The sequence below is a fragment of the Dermochelys coriacea genome, chromosome 24 (genome assembly GCF_009764565.3).
Source record: "Dermochelys coriacea isolate rDerCor1 chromosome 24, rDerCor1.pri.v4, whole genome shotgun sequence".
NCBI lineage: Eukaryota > Metazoa > Chordata > Testudines > Dermochelyidae > Dermochelys > Dermochelys coriacea.
The window spans coordinates 14,648,615-14,665,212 of NC_050091.1; the positions used below are offsets into that span (position 1 = coordinate 14,648,615).

Sequence of the window (16,598 nt, forward strand, 5' to 3'; positions counted from 1 at the left end):
GCTTTTCAAACAAACACACTGGAAACAATTTCAGCTTGGGTCAACGGAAACGTTTTGCGGTGATTGTTTCGAAATGTGTTTCGATTTCAACTGTTTTCCATGGTTTATAGCCTTGTCTGTTTGTTTTTTGGCTCAATTAAATCCAAGTTCAAAAGGTAAAATTGTTTGGAGCCAAAAAACCTGACACTTTTTGTTTAGAAAAATATCAAAACCGAGCCATTCGGTCTTTCCAAATCAGTAGGTTCGCCCCCAATCGCACTTTTAATGAACCAGTGGGGGGTTTTTTTTCCGTTGCAAAAAATCCCTCTCCAGCTGCCCCTTCTGCACCTCCTCCTGTGCCTGGCTGGCCCTGATGACTTGTAAAATTGGGGAAGGAAGAGCATGTGACTTCTTCCTTCTTGGAAGGATAAAGAATGAAGACTGACACACTCTGTCACTAGCAGCAGCTTCGTGCTGCCTCAGGCAGGATGGGAATAAAAGACGGAGATGGGTGGGGAAAGAGGGAACTGAGATGGAAGCTAGTTCCTTGGAAGCTGCCTTGCGCTAGGGCTGTTGCCTGACCCAAAGGGATTAATGTGTGGGGAAGGGCAGAACACAATTATCCGCCCTGCTCCTGCTCCCAGGGCCAATCCGCCCTTTACGCACAGCTCCTGGAGGCGTTGGGAGGTTCCTATCTGGAAACCTTGACATTGTGCGAGCCTCAGATTGGGGGGCAGATTTGACAGCCCAGATCTCTCTTGGCCGGCCAGGAAGTCATGTTATAAAGCTACACTGCTCCAGTCTCCGTCCACAGATCGCACGAGGCTGCTGACGCCAGAGCTGCAGGTAATTCGCAGGCCCAGCCCGCCTGGTTCGCTTCTCTTTTGCTCTGCTGCACGGGGGCCTCTTTCTGACCTGTCAGGGTGTGTTTGAGCCATGACCGAAAATGACATGTGTGATCACAACACGCAGGGTGTTGATTATGTGGTTTTTGGGGGGAAGGGCTGGGTTTTCGTCCAGGGGTGCCGCTCCTTGGTGTCGGATTCTGACCCTCTGGCACGAGCGCCGGGGCCGAATCGGAGTGACTCCACTGGTGGCAATGGGGCCAATTCCCCTCTTGCTCATGTGGTGTAAATCAGGAGTGACTCCACTGGTGTCAATGGGGCCAATTCCCCCTCGATGACCTGGTGTAAATCAGGAGTGACTCCACTGGCGTCAGTCTGGCTAATTCCCCTCTCACTCACCCTGGTGTAAATCAGGAGTGACTCCACTGGTGTCAGTCTGGCTAATTCCCCTCTCACTCACCCTGGTGTAAATCAGGAGTGACTCCACTGGTGTCAATGGGGCTGATTCCTCCCTCGCTGACCCAGTGTAAATCAGGAGTGACTCCACTGTCATCAGTGGGGCCAATTCCCCTCTTGCTCACCCTGGTATAAATCAGGAATGACTCCACTGGTGTCAATGGGGCCAATTCCCCCTCGATGACCCAGTGTAAATCAGGAGTGATTCCACTGGCATCAATGGGGCCAATTCCCCTTTCGCTCACCCTGATGTAAATCAGGAATGACTCCACTGGTGTCAATCTGTCCAGTTCCCCTCTCACTCACCTGGGGTAAATCAGGAGTGACTCCATTGGCATCAATGGGGCCAATTCTGTTCTTGCTCACGCTGGTGTAAAGTAGGAGTGACTCCACTGGTGTCAATGGGGCCAATTCCCCCTCGCTCATCCTGGTGTAAAGCAGGAGTGACTACCCTGTGTTTATGCCCACGAAGGGAGCGTGCAGCCCATTGGAGCCATGCGCGCAGTCAGGCCTCGGGGTGGAGGATGCCACCGCATGGCCTGGCCTGAATCCAACCACCTCTTGGCCCATGGGTCACTGGGTCCAACCTGCCTGTGGGCCCCACGGCCCAAGCACCATTCTCTGCTGGGGCACGATGGGGGACCTGCCCTACGCTCAGCCCCATGGGTTGACCAGACCTATAGCATCCCTCACACTCTTTTCCCATTGGTCAGCACTGAGACACCTGGTGGGAATCAATCAGAGCATTGGATTCCTTGAAGGTGGCAGGCCAGCAAAGGTGATGGGCGGGGCTCAGGGGGCGGAGCCTGCAGTGGGGAGTTTCTTATGGGCCAATTCCCTGGTAATGATTCCCTTTCCTTCCCCGCCAGCCCCTTGGCACACAGGGGCCTTCCTGGAGCCAGCAGCCCGCAGCGGCATGGAGCAGTTGGGTATTGCATTGCTGTTGGTGACTGCAGGTGAGTGTGTGTGTGTGTGTGTCACCCCTTACTGGAGGGGATGAGCCCTGCTCTCTCGGTGTGTGTGTCTGCACACTTGTGTGTGTTCCTGACTGTGTGCATGTGAGTGTTTGTCTCTGAGTGTGTGTGCAATAGTGTGTGTGTGTGTGTGTGTGTGTGTGTGTGTGCAACCCTGTTTGTCTGTGTTTATCTCTGTGTGTGTTTCTCTGTGAGGGTATACGTGGATGATTGTGTGTGTGTGTGTGTGTGTTAACCGGTGAGTACATGTACCTGTACGTGCGTGACTGTGTTTATCTGCAAGCATGTGCGAGTGTGAGCACGTGACTGTGTGTGCGTGTGAGACTTTATCCACAAGTATTGTGCAAAGAAGACTGAGTGTGTATCTGGGGTGGGGTTTGTTGCATATCTGTTGGTGTGCTGTTGTTTATCTGCAAATGTGTGGGGCTGGGTGCACATTGAATCACAGCAATGAGGGGCTGGACGAGACCTCAAGAGGTCATCTAGTCCATCTAGAACAAGTAAACCTAGACCCGCCTAGACAGGTGTTTGCCCAACCAGGTCTTAAAAACCTCCAGTGATGGGTCTTCCCACAACCTACCTTGGAAGTTGATTCCAGAGGTGAGAAAGTTGTTCCAAATATCTACCCTCAGTCTCCTTTGATGCAGATGTAGCTGTTTCCTTCTCATTCTTGGTTTACACAGAGAATAATCGATCCCCGTCCTCGTTAGAACAGCCCTTACTGTATTTTCAGACTGCAGAGGTGCACGGTTGTGTTTGAATGTGTGAATGTGAATATGTGAGCATGGACGTGTGAGGGGTAGGGTTGCCAGGTGTCCGGTTTTCGACCAGAATGCTCAGTTAAAAAGGGACCCTGGTAGCTCCGGTCAGAGCAGCTGACCAGGTTGTTAAAAGTCCAGTTAGTGGAACAGTGTGGTTACAGCAGGCTCCCTGCCTCCCATGGCCCTGCGCAGCTCCTGGAAGCAGTGGCATGTTCCCCACTCCGGTTCCTTTACATAGGGCCAGCCAGGGGGCTCCATGCGCTGCATCCACTCCAAGTGCCGGCTCTGCAGCTCCCATTGGCCAGGAGCCAGGGCCTGTGGGAGCTGTGGGGGTGGCACTTGTGGACGGGGCAGTGTGCAGAGCCGCCTTGCCATGCCTCCATGTAGGAGCCGGAAGGGGGGCATGCTGCTGCTTCCAGGAGCTGCTTGAGGTAAGTGCTGCTGGAAGCCTGCACCCCTGACCCGTCTCCTGCGCCCCAACCCCCTGCCCCAGCCCTGATCCCCCTCCCACCCTCTGAACCCCTTGGTCCCAATCCGGAGTCCCCTCCTGCACCCCAACCCCTCATCCCCAGCCCCACCCGAGTCTACACCCCCAGTCAGAGTCCTCACCCTCTCGCAGACTCCAACCCCCTGCCCAAGCCTTGATCCCCTTCCCGCCTTCCAAACCCCTTTGTCCAAGCCCGGAGCCCCCTTCTGCACCGCAAACCCCTGATCCCCAGCCCCATTCCAGAGTCTGCACTCCCAGCCAGAGCCCTCACCCCCTCCCGCACCCAACCCCCTGCCCCAGCCTGGTGAAAATGAGCAACTGAGTGAGGGTGGGGAGAGCGAGTGACAGAGGGAGGGGGGTGGAGTGGGGAACGGGGCCTTGGAGAAGGGTTGGTGCATTGAAGGAGGGGTGGGGCAGGAGTGTTCGGTTTTGTGTGAGTAGAATGTTGGCAACCCTAAGGTGTGGGAGGGTGTATTTCTCAGTGTGCACATCTGCAGGCTTGTGTGTGCACCCAGGTGGGTGTTTTTTCAAGGCCAGATGGGACCATTGTGATAATCTCGGTTGGCATCCTGTGTCACACGGGCCTGCAAAAGGCTCCCAAATGATCCCTAGGCCGATCTTTTTGTAAAACGCCCCATCTTGATGTAAAAGTTGTCAGTGATGAAAAATCCTCGGGCAGTGGGTCCAGTGATAAATTATTCCCCCTGGTCAAAATGTACACTGATTTCTGGTCTGTGTGCACGGTTTTGTGAGAGACGGGGTGAGCATGGCTTTGCACTTGAAGCAGATGCCTGTTAAGTAAATAAGGAGTCCCCCCCGCAAGGTGATTTTAATTCCTAAAGATCGATTGCAAACGAGAGCCAGGAAGGATGGCCCAGTGGTTAGCGTACAGGCTGGGACGTGGGAGACGTGGATTCGATTCTGCCCCAACACAGATGTGGTGTGACCTCGGTTAAGTCATGTTGCTGCTCCGTGCCCCAGTTTCTTGTGTAGTAAGAAAAGGGCCTGAAATATAAGGCCTGGTATGAGGCCTGATCTAAAGTTGTGGTCAAAACGTTGGGGTCACCAATGTTGTCAGATGTTCAGCTGCGTGTGTGTGTTCCCTCCATATGCCATCCCAGCTCTGCACAGACAGCTGGCACAGCAGATCTCAAAGGAACCACCCAATGACCACAAGGTCGTTAAGGTGCGAAGGCACCAGGCCTGGGTTATTGTCAACAAAGCACGGGCCTGGCTCCCTGGATCAATGTCTACAGTTACACTAGCACGTGGATGACCATGACAATGGATCAGCTCAGCCAGTGAGGGGACTTTCCACTGCTCCCTCGGCTGGCCAAAGACACCCCCTCTGAGATCCATTTTATACCCCAGTACAAACAAGATACCCATTACCCCGATGTCTTAGGGCGCCATTTATTTCCTTGTACCTGTAGGTTCAATCAAAACACCTCTATTCATCATGCTGTCATCCTGACCTTATCTTTCAGATGGGTCAGGGTATTCCTGTTATGTTTGGGGAGTGTGTTTGGTGTCAGGGTGTTCTGCTACCACCCTTCTGCAATGTGTTTGCGTGAGTGTCCTGTGCTTAGCCCCTCTAAGGAATGTGTGTTTTTTCAATATCAGCCCTGTACTTGCCAAATTCTGTGGGCGGGGCCTGCCTCTTGCTCACAACATAACTTTCCATTATATCAGCAAAGTTTTGACTACTTTAGTTCCATCCTCAGGCCTCTGATACATGGCCTGATGTTTCAGGCCCTCTTCTTACTACATCCCCTAGTGTACAAAGGGGACGATAGCCCTGCCCAGCCTTCCAGAGGTGGCAGTGAGGGCCACTGTGCTAAAGAGGGGGAGGTGCCCAGGGGCTGCGGTGATGGTCAGGTCAGAGACAGAAATGCCGGGGGACTGAGCTGGCTAACGGCGAGGGCACAGTTTGGTGAAGTTTTCTAATTTCCACTGGCTGCACCTGGGGTGCATTTGAATCAGACACTGAAGCAAGAGGAGGACGGAGCTGGGGGACCCTGATCCTGAGCTGGGGCAAAGCAGGGTAGCACTGCTGCATGACAGAGCTTCCTCTCCCTCCCCAGTTGTGAACCTTTCTGCTTTGCCTCCCAGTGAGTGGCCAGAATGACCGGATCATCGGCGGCGCCCCCTGCAAGCCTCACTCCAGACCCTGGCAGGCCGCCCTCTTTGTGGGCACCCAGCTCAACTGTGGAGGGACCCTGATTGCCAGAAACTGGGTGGTGACTGCAGCCCACTGCCATGTCAATTGGTGAGTGTGAGTTTGTGGGGGCGTCAGGTGAGGTGGAGGGTGTAGGGGAGAGGGTCTGTGTGTAGCTGAGTGGGTGTGTGATTGTAAGTGGGTGTGATGGAGTGGTTGTGCATGTGTTGGGAAGTGTATGTCTGATTGTGAATGGGTGAGAGAGTGCAGTTGTGCATGTGTGTGTGCGTGTGTTGGGTAGGGCATGTGTGATTGTGAGTGGGTCTGAGAGCATGGTTGTGCATTTTGTGAATATGTTAGGGAGTGTGTGTGTGTATGATTGTGATTGAGCATTTGTGAATGGTTTGGGGAGGGCATGTGTGATTGTGATTGGGAGAGTGCAATTGTGCATTTGTGTGTTTGGGGAGAGCATATGTGACTGTAAATTTAGGGGGGAAGAGTGTATACATGATTGTGTATATGTGTGTTTGTAAAAGGATTTTTTTGTGTCCATGGGACTGTGTCTGTGTTTGACCTCATAGCCAGGCCTAGTGATTTCTGCATCCAGCCCATATATGATGGTTGAGCTAGCACAACCTTAACTCCACCCCCTTGTGTGTGCGCCCTTAACTCCACCTTCAGAGATTCATGGATTCCATAGATTCATGTTCTACCCATCCAGTTTGGCTTCCTATATAGCCCAGGCCAGAGAACCTCTCCCAGGGATTCCAGCCCAACAACCAGTGCCCAGTTTCCACCATGGACTAGGTTCCCCACCCCACGCTTTTCTGACAGGTGTCCATTTCTCTGCAGCCCCATCAGCGTGCGCCTGGGAGAGCACAACATCAAGCATCTGGATTGGACAGAGCAGCTGACAATCTCCGAGAAAATGATCCGCCACCCCCACTATAACCCCGCCAGCAAGGACAATGACATCATGCTCATCAAACTGCTCACCCCGGCTAACTTCAACAAATATGTCCAGCCCCTGGAGCTACCTACCAGTTGCCCCTCCGCCGGGGAGGAATGTGTGGTATCTGGATGGGGAACAACAAAAAGCCCTCAATGTACGGTAACACCAATGTTTGGGGGCGGTCTTAGCTTCAAGGGGGAAGAAGCCATCAGGTCGGAAAAATGAGAAAAATATACATTACTAGAATTTTGAACATCCCCCCAAATTTCTTCTTCTTTCTTGCCATGTCCCTATTTGCCTCAGCAACTTTTATGGCCATTTCCCTGGAAAACTTTCCCAAGAATTTATTTATTTATTTATTTTTCAGCAATCAGTCATTCCTGAGGTTCCATTTAGAGCCATTGGGAAATTTGCCATCGAAATTTTATCTCCCCCCAGCGTAAAATTGGGTGGCTGATCAGTTGTAATTTTCCATGGCGTGGGGCTACTTCCTGGGAAAAGTTTGATTTGTGGTTGAAAAAATGAGTGCTGAAAAACTTTTGCCAAAAACATTTTGGTTGGAAATTGGAGAAGACTTTGGCCAAAAATTAAAGGTTTTGGCTAAAAATGAAAACAGATTTTGGCCAGAACCTGAAGGGGTTTTTCTGGTGGAAAGTTGTAGATTTTGGGGGTGAAAAAGGAAAAAATTTGGCGAAAAACAGAAAGAAATTTGGAGATTCTGTATTTCTTTGAGGAAAAGATGAAATTTCACTCCATTTTCTCTCCATTTTCCAACTAGGAAGAGTTTGATTTATGAAAGGTTGATTTAAGGTTAACATGTGCCTCAGAGAGGTTCTAGGTGTGTCCATTGACCCTGGCCCTGGATCTGAGCCTGTGTCAGTGGAGCTGTGTCTATTGACCCTGGCCTTGGATCTAACTCTAAGACTTTCTCCCACTGACAAAATATCCATTGTGCTGTTTTGCTGTTTTTTGTAGTGTACTTTCCACCTGTTCTCCATTGTGGCAACATCTCCATTTTCTCTCAGCAAAAGTGCCGCAGTATCTACCCTCACTACTACACCGAGAACATGCTTTGTGCTGGTGTGCTTGAAGGGGGAATAGACTCGTGCCAGGTGAGGGGAAGGCATAGCTGAGGGTGGGATTGGGGGGCTGGCCTGGTGGTCCTACTGCCTTGGGTGCAGTTGGTGCAGGAATGGGACCAAGAGCAGGGAGAGAGAATGGGAGGAAGGTGAGACCAACTCCAATGGGTTCTTGAGTGGTTTTCTATAGAGGCATCGTTTTCAAGGCCAGAACAGACCATCCTACTGACCTAGTGTGCCCAGGATGGAAAACCTCCCCAGGGATTCCTGCATTCAGCCCATATCTAGGGGTCGAGCTAGAGCATCCGTAATGCCGCCTCGTTGGATGTTTGCTCTTAACTCTGCCCAATTCAGAGTTCTGATGTCTAAGAAGGATGATTAGATCAACTAGGGTGGAAAATTTCACCCAAATACTCCTGTATCGAACCAAATTTGATGTACAAGGTTGCCTAGAGCTATACTAAGATGCATGTTGTTTACGTGAGCACCGTTTACTATGCAATCCAGATCATTCTGTAGAATTGACCTGTTCTCTGCTGTCTGGTTATTGAGCCTTTCCATAGATCACATTTTTCCAGCCCAAGAGGGTTAGAAAGATATTTTATTTTTTAAATCAGAGCTGAGATTCTCCTACACTGACCAGGGCAATAATGGATTTTTCAGGTCTCTGGCCATTCCGGAAGGAAAAAAATTCATTTCTGCTCCAACCACATCTGAAAATTTTCATAATTTTTGGTCAATCAAAAAGTCAGAAAAAATAGCTTCAGGTCGAGGGCAAGGTTTCATTTTGAGAACATCAAAATATTTGTAACTAGGGTTAGTTTTAAAAGGAAATTATAAAGAACAAAGTCATTGCGAGCCGGAAAATTACCAGATTTGGTTTCCAAACTGGCGAGACGACACATTCTGATGTTTCAGAAATGTTGGGTCAGTTTCTGTCCATCTGAAACAAATTCGGTGAAATCGAGGTGACGTCACAAAATGTTTCCATGTCACCAAACCGCCGCTTTTAACCGAAAGAAAGCTTTGTGTGAAAAATTTTGCCCAGCTGTCCTCCCATAGTCATAAAGTCATGGAGTTTCAGGCTAGAAGAGATCACCAGACCATTTAGCCTCCTGTAGATCACGGGCCACCAGCACTGAAACCGATGGCCAAACTGAGACCAAATTATTACAGCCAGGATCCCGTGACTCTGGGGGTTTAAGAAAATCCCTACATATCCTGAGCCTCACTAGAGTTTGGCAAGTCTGGTGGTGAACCCAGGAGTTCTCAGGAACCCAGGACAAAGAGCAGGAATGAGTGGGTGCAATTATAATGGGTGGGACTTGCTTATCTGATTGTTGCAGTAGAATCTGAGAACTAATGGGCAGACATGTCTTGACAGGGGAGGGTTGGAGGATCCCAGATTAACCCCGTCACAAAAACGATCCCATTGTGGCTGCAAAGACAAGAAGTTCTCTGAAATCTGCTGGGTGCTCTGCTTTAGACAATGGAAAGGATGCATAAACCTGGCCTCACCTCTTGTGTCCTGGAGGGGGTAGTGAGGGGAGGCTTCCCATGACAATGAAAAGCCTGGATCTTCTTGTTCTTCCCCCATATCGACAGGTTTCAGAGTAGCAGCCGTGTTAGTCTGTATTCGCAAAAAGAAAAGGAGTACTTGTGGCACCTTAGAGACTAACAAATTTATTAGAGCATAAGCTTTCGTGAGCTACAGCTCACTTCATCGGATGAAGTGAGCTGTAGCTCACGAAAGCTTATGCTCTAATAAATTTGTTAGTCTCTAAGGTGCCACAAGTACTCCTTTTCTTTTTCCCTCATATCGGCAGCGTGGTCCACATGTTAGACCAGGGGAGTGTATGCGCTGGGGATCTGTGTTTCCCACTGTCTGTGAATTTAAATAGAAGCGGAACAGCCACATTTCCTTCCCCTGCCCCACTCCCTCAAACTGGGTTTGAAAATCCCAACCCCACCTGCTATGGCAAGCGACTGCCCTGCTCTGTGCCTCAGTTTCCCCATCTGGGGTATAATAAAAATGCCCGCTCCTCCCATGGCTAGAATCAGTGTGTCAGGGAGTCAGGACACCTTCATTCTATTCCCAGGTCCTGCTGGGTGACCTTGGCCAAATCACTTCTCCCCACTCTGTGCCTCAGTTCCCCCCTCTGCATAATGGAGAATAAGGGAAAAAACACAAGCTCCGCCCATGCAAGTAGCCATCAAGTGATTTAGACAAAGGTGCTGGATTAGAAATCAGGACACCTAGGTTCTATTGCCACCAGGTGACCTTGGGCAAATCACTTCTCCTCGCCTCAGTCCCTCCCCCGACTTTGTCTGCTTAGACTGAGCATTTTTGGGAAAGAGGCGGGGAGGGGGAATTGAACCCCAGGCATCCAGAACCCAGCTGGCACCTTAACCATTGGACTCTCTTTCCTAGCCAGTTAGTGGCAACCTAAACAAAAGGTATTTTTGAAAACGGGTGGCCTGTGGTTTTAAAGTGGTAGCAAGAATCCAGTCAGTGGGAGGGGCTGGGGATTGTCATAATCAGGAATGAAGCAGAAGAGGGAGACAGAGCAGCTTTCGAGGATAACACCATTTCCTTTATTAGAATAGAGCTCCTTGTTCAGTGTCAGAAGAAAGTGACTATGCATAGTGCAGGTGAACACAGAACGGCTCGCAGCCCCCCTCTAGTGGCTGCTGCATTGGTTCCCTGGTGCCCCCCGTCACCTTTAATGAGCTATTTCCCGCCGTCGAGATGCAGAGCCCTTGGGACTGCGCTGTTCCTGAAGTTTACCATCTAGTGGCAGACAAGAGTGATACCGCCCATGCTTTCAATCCCTAGCTGTGCAATCATTTTGGGGGCCTGCCGATGGGGCTTGGAAGAAGCTATTCACGTGCAACCCTGTGCATTTGCATCACAGCAGGGAGGGGAATTTTGCTCTTGGCTGTTGCTGAAAGGCCTCAGGGCCTCTGTTCAGCCACAAAGAAGAATGAAAGTTGCTGAAGGGAAGAGCCATTTGGTGGGTCATACAACACCCAGGACATGTGTTACGTACTCTTGAGCACCACCTATTAGCACCTTTTGCCTTGATGAGCTATTAGCTAGGGCTGGTTGGAAATTTTCCACTGAAATGGTGAAAGTGGGTTTTCGACTAAACTAAGCTTATGGTGAAAAGCGTCTGCTCTCCACAAACATTTAAATTTTTTGGTGACAAATCAAATGCCAGAGAAACAAAAATCTGGAAAGGCCACTGTGATGCTTCATAGGAGTTGTAGTTCAGGTGGCACATGCCCCCATTCTCTATAGGCTGGACTCCCCAGCCAGACAACTTAAATATATCAGAGGAATAAATACAGGAGAGGGAGAGGAATTATTTCAGCTCAGCACCAATGTGGACACAAGAACAAATGGGTATAAACTGGCCACCAGGAAGTTTAGACTTGAAATCAGATGAAGGTTTTTAACCATCAGAGGAGTGAAGTTTTGGAATAGCCTTCCAAGGGAAGCAGTGGGGGCAAAAGATCTATCTGGCTTTAAGATTCTACTTGATAAGTTTATGGAGGAGATGGTATGATGGGATAATGGGATTTTGGTAAGTAATTGATCTTTAAATATTCAGGGTAAATAGGCCAAATCCCCTGAGATGGGATATTAGATGGATGGGATCTGTGTTACCCAGGAAAGAATTTTCTGTAGTATCTGGCTGGTGAATGTTGCCCATATGTTCAGGGTTTAGCTGATTGCCATATTTGGGGTCGGGAAGGAATTTTCCTCCAGGGCAGATTGGAGAGGCCCTGGAGGTTTTTCGCCTTCCTCTGTAGCATGGGGCATGGTTGACTTGAGGGAGGCTTCTCTGCTCCTTGAAGTCTTTAAACCATGATTTAAGGACTTCAATAGCTCAGCCATAGGTGAGGTTTTTCGTAGGAGTGAGTGGGTGAGATTCTGTGGCCTGCGTTGTGCAGGAGGTCAGACTAGATGATCAGAATGGTCCCTTCTGACCTTAGTATCTATGAATCTATGAAACTTCTCCCATGATGCACCACAACCAAGGACTCCCATGATGCACCACCTCCCCTCTCCAAGAGGGGAGACTGTGGTGCATCATGGGAGGTGTAGTCTGGCTGGGGAGTCTGACCTATAGAGGAGAACATGAGATACCTGAAGTACAATTTCCATGAAGCATCACAGGTTTAAAACAACCAATCAAAACTTCTTCACACAACGCACCGTCAGCCTGTGGAACTGGTCCCCAGGGGATGTTGTGAAGGCCAAAAAATTAACTGGATTATAAAAAGATAACTTCTGGAGAAGTTCATGGAGAATACGTCCATCAGTGGCTATTAGTCAAGATGGTCATGGATGCAACTCCATGCTCTGTGTGTCCCTCAGCCTCTGAGTACCAGAAGATGGGACTGGACAGCAGGGAATGGCTCACTCGATAATTGCCCTGTTCTGTTCATTCCCTCTTAAGCATCTGGCACCAGCCACTGTCAGAAGAAAGGATACTGGGCTATATGGACCATTGGCCATTCTTATGTTCTTTACAGATGGAACTATAGTAGTTTTCAGGCAGTTGGTTTTTTGCCAAATTTTCACAGCGAGCAGATACTTTTCACCAAAATTTACATTAGTCGAAACCCCAATTTCCCACCGAAAAGTGGTTTCTATGGAAAATGTCCTTAGCAAATAGTTCGTCAAGGCAAACGATGCCAATAGGTGGTGCTTAAGAGTATGTAACACTTGTCCTGGGTGTTATAAGATGAGTCAAATGTGTTGTGCTACAAATGACTTCCCCTGCGTGTCGCTTCCCATCAGCTGGACATCATTTCCGTGTTGAAATATTTCAGTTGGGGCCAAACTATTTCGGCATTTGAATTTTCAACAAAGAATATCAAAAAGTTGGGTAAAAAACGTGGGCAAAAGTGAAATTTGTTATCATTTTAGTTGATCGTTTCTATTGGAAAAGACCCCCTTTTCGGGTGCGCTGTGCTCTGTACCCATATACAAAGGCAGAGTACTCTTTTCACAGCATTGTAGGTTCGATAATGTTGTTGGTGAGGTGCATTCTTGCCTGTCGTTCTTGGCCATGATGTAGTGTTGTCTTTTCTCCTTCTAGGGAGATTCCGGAGGACCCCTAGTCTGCAACGGAAAATTCCAGGGTATTGTGTCTTGGGGGAGCCAGACATGTGCACTGTCCAACAAACCAGGTGTCTACGTCACCGTCTGTAAATACGTCAACTGGATCCGGGAGACCATGAACAACAACTGATCCTTGGTTCCTCAGGACACCGATCCCTCCCTCTCCTACCTGCGCTGCCACATAGGGTCCGTACAGTGCCATTGCAGGCACATTAGCCAGATTGTCCCTCCTGGCTCTGTGCACAGATGTTAAATAATAAAGGCCCTCTGCTGTTGGGAGCGGTTAGTTCATGGAAGCTCCACATGATTTCATGCCTTGTTCTTAGTGTAGCACCATGCCCTGAAAGTGTAACCATTCACTGCAGCATCTGGGCACCTCACAGTTGCCAATGTCTTTATCCTCACACACCCATTTGAGGCAAAGCAGGGATATTCTCCCCATTATATAGCTGGGGAAACTGAGGCATGGAGCAGCTAAGTGATTTGTTCATGCTCACACAGGAAGTCTGTAACAGAGCTTTAATAAATATAAAGGGAAGGGTAACAACCTTTATGCATACAGTAATATAAAATCCCTCTTGGCCAGAGATACAGAATCCCCTTACCTGTAAGGGGTTAATCAGTTCAATTAACCTAGTTGGCACCTGACCAGAAAGATCAATGGGGAAAAAAGATAATTTCAAATCTAGAGCAGGGGGGAAAGGCTTTGTTTTTGTGCTCTGTGTGTGTTCTCTCTGAGACAAAGAGAGAGACCAAGCAAGTAATCCAGCTCCTACTGAAATAATACACCTAATATTACAGAAACAGTAAGTAATAGCAAGGAATGCGTTAAAATTATCTTTTGTTTTAGCTTGTGAATTTTCCCTGTGCTAAGAGGGAGGTTTATCCCTTGTTTTTTTGTAACTTTGAAGTTTTGCCTAGGGGGGAATCCTCTGTGTTTTAAGTCTTATCACCCTGTAAAATTACCTTCCATCCTGATTTTACAGAGGTGCTTCTTTTACTTTTTTTCTTTATAATAAAGTTCTGTTTTTTAAGAATCGGATTGGTTTTTAGTGTCCTAAAAACCCAAGGGTCTGGTCTGTGTTTACCTTGTTTACCTATCTGGTTGGTAGATTATTCTCTAGCCTCCCCAGGAAACGGGGGGAAGGGGCTTGGGGGAATATTTTGGGGAAACAGAAACTCCAAGTGGTCCTTGTCCTTTTCCTGAATCTTTGTCTAACTGACTTGGTGGTGGCAGCAGTACTCATCCAAGGACAAGGAAGGATTTGTGCCTTGGGGAAGTTTTTAACCTAAGCCGGTAAAAATAAGTTTAGGGGGTCTTTCTTGCAAGTCCCCACATCTGTACCCTAGAGTTCAGAGTGGAGAGGGAACCCTGACATCGTAGCAGTGTGGTGGGATCATTCTGAACCAGAAGCACAGACCTTAGGATTTTAAAAAGGAAATGTTTTTTTCTTTTGACTGCTTGAAGTCAGGGAGGGGTTTTTTTTTTTAAAGGACACTTTTTTTTTAAACTGAAAGCAGCTGGAGGGGTTTTGTTTGTTTGTTTGTTTGTTCTTTCTTCTCTGCCGGAGGGCAGAGTAGTTAAGCTACAGCAAGGGAATTCACAAGCTGGGTTTTTTCTTTCTTTCTAGCTCTCGGGTGGGCTAGGCTAAGCACAGGGAGGCTAGGATGACAAAAAGTAATGTCCAAAAAAACCTAGATTTAGCCAGATTGGAAGCTGAAGAAAGAAAGAAGAAACATAAAAAACAACTGAAATTAAAACAGATGAAGATTGATGCACAAGTGGCCAGAGAAAAAGCTGCTAGGGAGGAGAAGGAAAAAGAGAGGCAGCATGCCCAGGAGGAGAAGGAAAGAGAGAGAAAGCACAAACTGGAGGTGATAAAGTTAAAAGGACAAAACCCTTCAGCACTTGGCTCCACCTCCCCAAAAATCCAGAAATGGGAGGGACTATGTCCACAGTATGATGAAGCCAGTGATATTGCTAAATATTTCATCACCTTTAAGACACTGTGCACCCTCCTTGCAATTCCTGAAAATCACAAGATGACCACATTGGTAGCAAAATTGACTGGCAGAGCTCTGGACATATTCAACAAGATGCCTATTGAGGATGCTTCTGACTATGGTAAATTCAAGGATTTGGTTTTAAAACAATTTCAAATTATATCTAAAACTTACAGAGTAAAATTTAGAGCTCTTAAGAGAGGGGCTGAACTAAGTAATGTGGCTTATGTAAACCAGATGAAGGATCTATTAGATAAATGGGTCAAAGAAAGGAATGTAACTAGCTTTGAAGGAATGTGTAATTTGGTTGTCCAAAAGCAGTTCCTGACTATGACCAACAATAATGTAAAACAGTGTTTATGGGATAAAAAAATAGACTCAGCAGAAAGTCTTGCTTATTATGCTGATCAATTCAAGCTGTCCCAGACTGTCAGAGGCGGGGCAAATCAAAACAAAACAGGTGGAGGTAGCAGAGAGGAACAACCCTGGTCGCAGTTTGGGGGGATACCAGAGGGGACACCCCGAGACCACACACTATCACCAGGGGAAGCACAAGGCCCCAACTACACCCCAAGGAAAACCCCAGACACCTTATCATCCCACCGCTACCAGCATGTCAGGGTTCCCTCCCCACTCTGAACTCTAGGGTACAGATGTGGGGACTTGCAAGAAAGACCCCCTAAACTTATTTTTACCGGCTTAGGTTAAAAACTTCCCCAAGGCACAAATCCTTCCTTATCCTTGGATGAGTATTTCTGCCCCCACCAAGTGAGTTAGACAAGGATTCAGGAAAAGGGCAAGGACCACTTGGAGTTCCTGTTTCCCCAAAATATTCCCCCAAGCCCCTTCCCCCCCTTTCCTGGGGAGGCTAGAGAATAATCTACCAACCAGATAGGTAAACAAGGTAAACACAGACCAGACCCTTGGGTTTTTAGGACACTAAAAACCAATCCGATTCTTAAAAAACAGAACTTTATTATAAAGAAAAAAAGTAAAAGAAGCACCTCTGTAAAATCAAGATGGAAGGTAATTTTACAGGGTGACTTAAAACACAGAGGATTCCCTCCTAGGCAAAACTTCAAAATTACAAAAAACAGGGATAAACCTCCCTCTTAGCACAGGGAAAATTCACAAGCTAAAACAAAAGATAATGTTAACGCATTCCTTGCTATTACTTACTGTTTCTGTAATATTAGGTGTATTATTTCAGTAGGAGCTGGATTACTTGCTTGGTCTCTCTCTTTGTCTCGGAGAGAACACACACAAAGCCTCCCCCCTGATTTGAAAGTATCTTCTTTCCCCATTGGTCCTTCTGGTCAGGTGCCAACTAGGTTAATTGAACAGATTAACCCCTTACAGGTAAGGGGATTCTGTACCTCCGGCCAAGAGGGATTTTATATTACTGCATACATCAAGGTTGTTACTCTTCCCTTTATATTTATAACAAGAGCAGTGACTTGAACCTGGGTCTCCAAGGCCAAGGTGTGCATATGAACCACTAGTCCACCCTGCCCTCTCCCCTGGGCTCCCCTTCCCTGTCAGCCGGTTGGAAAAGCAGGTCAGGTCAGAAATGGAACATTCCATGGGAAAATGGGGAACTTCCCATGGGGGAGGATTCCAAAGTGTGGGTAAGTAGGGAAGGAAAAAGCTACTTTCTCTTTCCCAGATGGGCAGAAAATGGGACAAAAGTTTGTGAAACCTCCCTCCCACTTTCTCATTCTTTGATGCTGGCCAAAGTTGGGAAACAATGCTAGAGAGTAGGTTCCCCC

General features: G+C 48.1%; 1 protein-coding gene across 1 annotated transcript; it reads left to right on the forward strand.

Annotated features, from left to right (window-relative positions):
• Positions 1-490: 490 nt before the first annotated feature.
• LOC119847922 (trypsin-like) lies at positions 491-15,217 on the forward strand. Its single transcript, XM_038383162.2, has 6 exons — positions 491-825; positions 2,150-2,236; positions 5,615-5,771; positions 6,513-6,766; positions 7,588-7,724; positions 12,803-15,217. Exons 2-6 carry the CDS (start codon positions 2,197-2,199, stop codon positions 12,953-12,955), a joined length of 741 nt encoding a protein of 246 aa, XP_038239090.1. The 5' UTR covers positions 491-825; positions 2,150-2,196; the 3' UTR covers positions 12,956-15,217.
• Positions 15,218-16,598: the final 1,381 nt, after the last annotated feature.